At 46.6% G+C, this 8,431-nt stretch overlaps 1 protein-coding gene across 1 annotated transcript; it reads left to right on the forward strand.

Moving 5' to 3' along the window:
• Positions 1 to 375: 375 nt before the first annotated feature.
• Positions 376 to 3,471, forward strand: LOC123135877 (MEIOTIC F-BOX protein MOF). The gene is made up of 5 exons (XM_044555114.1): positions 376 to 587; positions 669 to 1,542; positions 1,723 to 1,887; positions 1,977 to 2,130; positions 3,124 to 3,471. Exons 2-5 carry the CDS (start codon positions 679 to 681, stop codon positions 3,138 to 3,140), a joined length of 1,200 nt encoding a protein of 399 aa, XP_044411049.1. The 5' UTR covers positions 376 to 587; positions 669 to 678; the 3' UTR covers positions 3,141 to 3,471.
• The last annotated feature ends 4,960 nt before the right edge of the window (positions 3,472 to 8,431 follow it).

Below are 8,431 nucleotides of genomic sequence, written 5' to 3' on the forward strand. Positions count from 1 at the left end.
CGAGGTCATCTTCTTTGAGGGTCAATTCCTTCATCATCTCCTCCAAGTTTCCTTTTCCTTTACGGTCAGCCGCCGACGAACTCGGGCCAGCCATATGGATCTGTCACAGAAGGAGTAGGATCTTCTCGAAACACCAACCCTAGCCCCTCGGCGATGAGAGATCAACGCTCGGGCCTTAGCAACAACAGGGCTGCCTCGATCCCAGGAAGCAGAGCTCCAATCCACCGGCGGAAGGGACGATAGATCTCAACGTCGCCAAGGCGACGAGAGGAACGAAACCCTAACTAGAAGGAAAAAAGAGATCTAAAAAAACATCTTGCATTATACAGGAGTCTAAGGCCACAAGCACCTCCCCTCTAAAACAAACACTTTTGAGATGCCTCCCGGGAGCATGTGCTCTGGGGCGCATGAGCATGCCCATGCGCAGATATTTTGCATACACGATCCATTTTCTGACCGCCGACACCCACGAGTCCCATCCATCCCTTTCCCCGTTTCACTGCCACTGCCTCCGCCCGTCTGACGACTCCTGACGGCCGGACCTGCCGGCGGCCGGCCAGAGGCGCCGCCGCCGCCGCCGCTGCAAGGTATCCATCCATCTGTCCCTCCCGCCCCGTCCTCTCCACCACAGCCATGCCGGTCTGACGATTCTCTGCCTCGCACCGCAGCGCCTCCGGAATGCCTCCAGGGAAGAGACACGGGAGCGCGCCGCCGCCGGTGCGCGGCGCGGACCGCATCGGCGCGCTGCCCGACCCCATCCTGCAGCACGTCCTCTCCTTCCTCCCGGCGCAGGCGGCCGTGCGGACGTGCGTGCTGGCCCGGCGCTGGCGCCACCTCTGGAGATCCACCAGGGGCCTGCGCGTCGTGGGCCTCGACGGCGCGGACGCCGTCCAGGGCCTCCGCAAGTTCATGGACCACCTGCTGGTCCTGCGCGACCGCGCCGCCGACCTGGACGCCGTCGAGATCAGGTTCGACCGGTTCTCGGTGGCCGACGACGAGGCCTACGTGAACCTCTGGACCCGCTTCGCCGTCATGAGCAGGGTCCGCGAGCTCACCGTCCACATCGGCGCCTCCTCGTACCTCGACCTAGACAACCTGCCTCTCGTCTCCCAGCACCTGCGAGTCATGAACCTCGACGGCCTAAGCCTGCAGCAGAAATTTCTTGATCTAGCAGGCTGCCCGGCGCTGGAGGTTCTGAATATGCAGCATTGCGACATCAGTGTTGGTAGGATATCCTCCCGTTCCCTGAAGCATTTGAGCCTCAGAAGCTGCCGCTCCAACTCGAATTGCTGGGTCCATGTTTCTACCCCGGGCCTCGTCTCCCTGGTGCTGGTTAGATTTGGGGGCACAACCCCTTTTCTTGAGAACATGGCGCTGCTAGAGACTGCGCGTCTTGATCTTAGCGATGACTTCGATGTCTGTTTCGATTACGACTCCGATGAGAATTCTGTTCCTTTCAATAAAGATGACAGTGGCGATTCCGTGCTCCTGGGTGCTCTCTCAGGTGCCAAACATCTTGAGCTGGTATCTGCATTTCAAAATGTATGCTACTACTCTTCAACTCCTTCTGTTATCCCCTTTTTTTTGTGGCGCACTGTCTACAATGTTGCTAGGCAATAACCGGGTTGCATACGCATCACCATCTATTGGGGGTGCCTTAGATCATCAATTTGCGTACCATCTGGTTAAGGATTGCTTGATTTATTTACATTTTTTTCCCAGTTCGTTTTCAGAAGAGATTTGAGACAGTGCCCTACATTCAGCAAGTTAAAGACTTTATTACTCAATGAGGACTGGTCTGAGGCTCCTGACTTGGATGCACTAGCTTGTGTTCTGAAACACTCACCAGTTCTAGAGAAGCTCACTCTTCAGCTCTTTACCAACAAGGTAAAAATCTTCGAAATGGACAATTAATTGCTACACTGCTGAAGTTATTATCGATCATTCATCTTTGTTGGTGTTCCTGCTTACCATAGGGACCAAAACAAGAAATGAAAATGAAAGGAAGCTACAGTTCAGCGGAGAGGTCGGCTGCAATATCAGAGCACCTTAAAATAGTTGAAGTCCAGTGCAATGTGGTCAATCAGGGAGTTTTCAAAGTTTTGAAGTTCCTCTGTGCATTTAATATACGTAAGCACTTTCCATACTCTTTATGTTCTGAAATTAGCTTTCGTATGTGGGAACGAATCTGTGAAAGCAAGCAGTGAAGAATAGGCTCCTGAATTATGTAGGAAGAACAGCCTGTAGGGGTACCAAATTATTTCAGGCATGGGGAAATCTGAACCACATCCGATAGGAGCACAAAGAAAAACCAATATTATCCATTTTGTCAGCAAAGGAGGCTTTAGTTTAGCTGTGTTGCATAGACAGTGAGTGTAAAACGACATGTGTACTTGTTGATTGGTTCTGGTCTCTTTTGGGCACTAGCGCAAATATTTGAATCAATTAATTCAGAGTAGGGAATCTAGGGATACAGTATCTTCACATGTTGATTAGTTTTGAAGTCTGAACATCAACTCAAGTTCTGCAGGAATACATCTTTTCGCTCTTTTTGTTTTAGAAGAATAGTCGGTGCTAATCAGTAATGTTTTTTATGAGCTTTTTAGATGAGCAGGTCCTTGCCCTTATGGGCTAATGTTACTCCGCACTTGATTCTCCATCATGCGGAATAACTGCAGTATGATATCTCTTTACATTATATAAACATAGTGGCAACTGTATGATGTTCCTGCATTATAGTTTTGCTTGTGATTCCTCTGTTTGCTCCTGGGAAGTCCCCACTGTTTACATAACATATTTTTCTTCTTTCAAAACGAGTATGTACATCACATGTCTACTAGTGTATGCCATGATTCCTTACTTCACTTTTCATTTGCCATGAAACTGCTTATGGCATAGATGCTCTCTTGTTATATTGTCAGAATAAGCTAGAAATGGCCGTATGAAGTATAATCAAAGTTTTTCTCATAATTCATATTAATTTGTGCCTGGTAAAGTGAATGTCCTTCAATCTTACCGAAGTCTGTTCCAGTATCTTCATTTCCATTGGCATGAAAGTGTAACTGAGCATTCTACTTGTGCATATACGCCAGACTCTTACGTTATCTTTTCATTTATATACAGGATTCAATTTTGAGTAGGGGTGAGAAGATGTGGGGCGTCAGTTAGTCCCGCCATCTCGTGGTTATTCAGTTGATTTGCCATTGTGACAAGGTTTCCAAGTCTTTTTTACATGTGTATCTGATACCAGTTTTGACAGTTTGTTCAAGCCAAAAGAGACCAGAATAATTTTGCACATGAGATTGCTGTTGTTGTTCGTAGAACAGGAGCCGGAGCTGTTTCGAGCTCTGCCGTTCCTGATCATATAGCTCATGTAATTAACACTGTACTGTAACTATCTTCGCAAAAAAAAAAAACACTGTACTGTAACTATCTTGTCATGTGTATTGAATAAATCTCTTTTGGCCCTCATTTTTCTTCTTTACCAATTCTACTCAGGAACGGTGTAGAATCCGCAGTAGTACTTGCATAACTTGTGAACTCTAGGCCATATATCTAGTTGGATTTGGTTTTATCGTATCCTGCGAATCTCTGATGCAATTTTTGTCCATGTCAAGAATTATTCAGCTTATGGACTGGCTAGTGCTCTCTTTGCAATTCTTCTTGGCTTCGGCGCATGTTTTGTTCTGTTGTGATCTGATCCGTTTGTTATCTCTCATGTACCAAGATTTGGATGCATGGAAGAGTGCAGAAATCGGTGTTAAGAGTGCGGAAATTCAGAGATTACATCTCGAGTCAGTGAAGGCCAGCACATCAATAACACTACATTCACATGGTGCCTGTTTTATAGCTTGATAAAACCTAGAGAACATTCACATTACTCCCCATACTGAGAGCAAAAGACACTGAAACTGATACTAACAAAACTTGAAACAACCATACTCGCCGTTCGTCCCAAAAGTAGCACCCTTCACTTGCCTAGAACCCACCATTCGACGGCGCGCCGGTACGGGTACCCAAACCTATGCGCGAAGGTCGGCTCACGCTCACTCTGCAGAGGTTGTTCGGCCTGAACGTGGCGCCTCCACGGGAGAGCATGTTGGCCCTCTCGGCGTTCTTGCAATGGCCTTCTCCTCTTCGCTCTTACTCGACCATCCACTCCTCGAACCTCGCCTTCATTGCTGCCTCCTTCTCCGCGTCCCGCTCCTCGGCGATCACCTCCTCCAGCGTCGCCGCGTTCTTGTCGGTTAGGGCCCAAGCTGTGGGCACGACAAGGTTTGTATGTTCATATATATGATTAGGTAACATGTCACGAGGAGCTGAAAGAAAAGGAGATCAAAGAAGGGGTTTCCCCCTTCCGATTTTCATCACTGAAAACCAGCTTGCAGAACCACAATATTCAACCTAACGACTAACATAATGCAAGGCAGCGCCGCAAACCCTACACGAACCAACATCACCAAAAACCATCAGGCCTACAAGTCTGCCTATCATCATCATCCCGGATATAACAAAGTTCACGAGGGCACCAGAGAAACTAACAGCAAATAAACTACTAAAACACGGCAGCAACATATATAAAGGCACACATCTTCAGCAGCCAGCAGAGTCTTCTATTTTCAGCCCTCCAGCCTTGCCATTCCTACCTGAAGATTCAGATGTTGGTTGCTTCTGTGTTTTTGTTTTCTGAGATACAGCTTTGCTCCGATCAAGGCGGCAGACAAGGCCCCCACCGCCGCGACGCTAGCACGCAGCTTGTTGTTGCCTCCCATCGGCAAACTGCAGAGGTTGTTAATAACTTGTTTAAAATCAGGAAGAAAAAAAATCAAAACTAATGGTAGGACTACATTGCTTTATCTCTCTCGCACTGTCTCTGACAGCTTCAAGCAGCAATTCGTCACACCAAAATCTAGTACGGAGTACCTAATTGGACGACGGCTAGGTCGAGAACACGATTCCAATTTGTTGTCGGTCAATAAGATTTGGGGCAAAAGTAAACTGGATCTTGATTCTACATGGGCATGGTGATGAACGATGTCCGTGTCTGGTACTACCTACCGGGCAGAGAAGCCAGATCCCCGGGCACCGTCCGCATGGCTCCTCTGCAGATCGAGGAGAAAGCATAATCAGTCAGCCACGCGGGCGCAGATGCGGGAGAGAGATCTAGAGAGAAGAAGGCGACGACGGCGTACGGAGTGGTGGAGGAGCCGCCTCGCTGGTCCTCCTGCGCGGATCGGGCGTGAGGAGAGCCTCCCCGCGGCGAGGAATCGAAGCGGCGACATGTTTGCAAGCTCTGATCTCCCTCTCTCCGTCCGCCCGGTGTTCGAGCTTGGGCTGTTCTTATGAGGAAAAAAAAAATACTTGGATCCTAAATAAAAAAAACATCATTTTTAAAAAAACTCACCTCCATTATACGGACAACTAGACCATGATGGCGCGCGTTGCCGCGCCCGTCAATTTTTCAGTCAAATGATACAAATTTTCAATAAACGTATGAAACATGGGACATAACATAGTATAGGGGATGAAAAAATATGCGTTCGGACTTTAGACCCAACTATTCATAATGAAATAAAAGGCACCGTAATACCACACAAAAAGCTTAGATAAGATTAAAAGGAAAATTGGGTCGTAGGCTAATTTGATAACAAAACGGACACCTCATAGAGAAAACTGCTTATAATCGCCCAAATAAGATAATTGGTTCGTGTTTGCGTGGTACCTCTGACTCCATAGACATCTATTAACAACCCAAAGAGCCAACACTTCAATCAAGTACAACTTTATCATGCGATCCTAACCTGCAGATTTATATAGTACATTGTAAATAACTAATATGCATGTAACGGCTTCAGTCATATACATGGAACCCAGAATTTACCTTCTATGTCATGTCAACTGGTTGAAACGGGGGAAACAAATTTAGGAAAGAAAGACTAATGAAAACGTGGCTAACTCCTGTTAACTAAAGAAAAATCGTGAAGTTGATAATTGCCTGAAATGACATATGTGTAACAACCAAAACCACCTTATAATTTAACAAAAACAAACATGATGTGATCAACAATAAGCCTGCCAGTCCCCACATCGACTTATGAACACGCACAAACGTTTCTGTCAGGCCCCAAACCTAGCACAATCAAGATAGTAGTGTACTGTGGGGATGGTAATGGTTCGGAGGGTGTCCAAGGAGATGTGGATGAGGTCAGCAACTCAGCATACATGTGGAGGTGCTAGCGGAGATCCATGGCGACAGGCTCGCAACTGTCTGGACGGCTGGGAGTTAGTCAATATAGGAACAAAAATTAACAGAAAAGCTGCACAAGTTCAACAACGCAAAAACCACTCTGTCTCTCTCAGTTCTTCTTTGAAACTCATTAAAGTTCTTGCTCCTGTAGCGATTCCAGCAACTACACAACTCACGAGGAGTCCATGAAAGTTGGCAAATATGAATCGGTGAAGGAGGTGGTGTCGTGGACGGCAGGGAGAGGCCACTTGCTAGAAGAGGCAGCACAGACGGCGATGTGTTTGTTCACAGACAGAATAGGTATCGCCCTCGATCGACACCTCGGCGGTGAGAATACGGAGGTAGCGAGGCGATGACTCAAATGGGCTAGGAGAGAGTATGGATGATGAGGAGGAGGAGATCGCCGCGAGGGGAGCGCATGGTCGTGGTCGGGAAGAGGAGGCGCCGCCGTGAGAGGAGATGAGGGGTCCTCGATCGATGGAGGAAAAATTGAAAGAGCAATGACACTAGGTCGGGTTCGCGACTTCGACTGGACCTGGGCCTTTACAACCCGATTATGGACAGAAGCTGGAGGTCATTCAGCGGAGCAGCGGCCCGCGAAACGTTGGGTGGGGCAAGTGAACGACGTGGGATGACGTAGTTAATCTAGAACGTACGTTAGAGCCATCCGATGGCTGAGACGCTCAAATCGCTGTGGAGGCTCGTAACTAGCTGTGTTATACTGTTTTTCAATTTGCCCAAAACGCTGAACGGCTGATTCGAGCGGTTTGAGTGAAAACCTAAAGTCCGGGCCACACTGGCCAGGTGCCACGTGGCCCAGGTCGAGACGGCGCCCGTCACTTGCTGTTAGACGACATCTACATAGTAGACAAACCCAGTCGAACAGAACCCGTTCGGGCATTCCGCTCTTCCCCTGGCCCTCTCTCCTCGTGTACGTTTTTCTACTTCGTTGCTGATGTCGTCCATGTTGTCGGTAGCGGCATCAGCCATGGTTTTCTGAAACAATGACAAGAGAAGCGACGAGTCTCTGCCCTGAGAATCTGCCCTTTCCCCCTCCCCTCTCGACCCATACGACTCGCGAGCCTATGTGAGTTTCTCTTCTCTCACAATTAGGTTATTTATTTATTATTTAAGGTTCGATCTCTTCGGTTTGATTTTGAATTTGAGGCTCTCCTCTGTTTTAACTATTGTAGATCCTAGAGACCATTGTGGACATAAACGGTGCGGCATTGTTGCTGGAGGTAGGACGTACAATCGTAAGGCGCCAGTGGAAAGGGTAGTCGTATTTGACAACACCAACACTGACTGTAGGTTTTATGGGTGCATTGAGGAGGTTAGGCCTTCCACAACGCCGACGCTTGGGCCAAGCGCTAGGAGCAAATTCTTGGGCGTTAGATGTGATCCTTGGCCAAAACAAGTAAATTAGCTAGCATCGAGGCCAAAAAAAAATCCTGAGGCGCCTAGACTTTTTCGTCGCACGCTATAGCCAACATGTCAATTCTTTCTAATTGATGTAGCGTCTGCTGGCGTTGAAAGGAGAGACTCTAATATGTATGTTAAGAGAGTTTTTTTTATTTATCTTCTGTTAGCGTCTACTCAAGCGCTGAGCGTTGGGGATGGCTTTAGGAGCTCTGAGTGCAAACCCTATTCCACTGTCATAGCAAAGATCATGGGGACAAATACCACATGGGCCATGGTGATGGAAGGTCATTTTAGAGTTGTCACCATTTTCTTTTCTTTGTTCTATCTTTTTTTTTGTTCCTTTTTCATTGGTTTTGTTCCTTTTTCTTCTTTCATGGTACCCTTTCTAAGTTTTATGTCTCATTTTTCTTTTCAACTTTTCTGTAATATATATGAACATTTTCAAAATATATGAGAATTTTAAAATTCATCAACATCTTTTAGTTTCATGAATATTTCTAAAATCGTTGAATGTTTTTAAATGTGTGAAAAATTTAAATGCACACACTTTTTTAAAAGTTTTAACTTTCAATAAAATCCATATTTTTAAAAATAATTTTAAACATTTTATGATTTTTGAAAAGGAACTATTTTCGATTGTTATCCTGCAACCGTTTTTTCCAGTAGCTTTTTGCGATATAAAGTTTTTATTTTTCAGACAAGATAAAGTTTTATACCCGAAGGAGCCGGTTCCGCTCCAGTCTGGAGGAAAAGAGATACCCG

The sequence above is a fragment of the Triticum aestivum genome, chromosome 6B (genome assembly GCF_018294505.1).
Source record: "Triticum aestivum cultivar Chinese Spring chromosome 6B, IWGSC CS RefSeq v2.1, whole genome shotgun sequence".
Lineage (NCBI taxonomy): Eukaryota > Viridiplantae > Streptophyta > Magnoliopsida > Poales > Poaceae > Triticum > Triticum aestivum.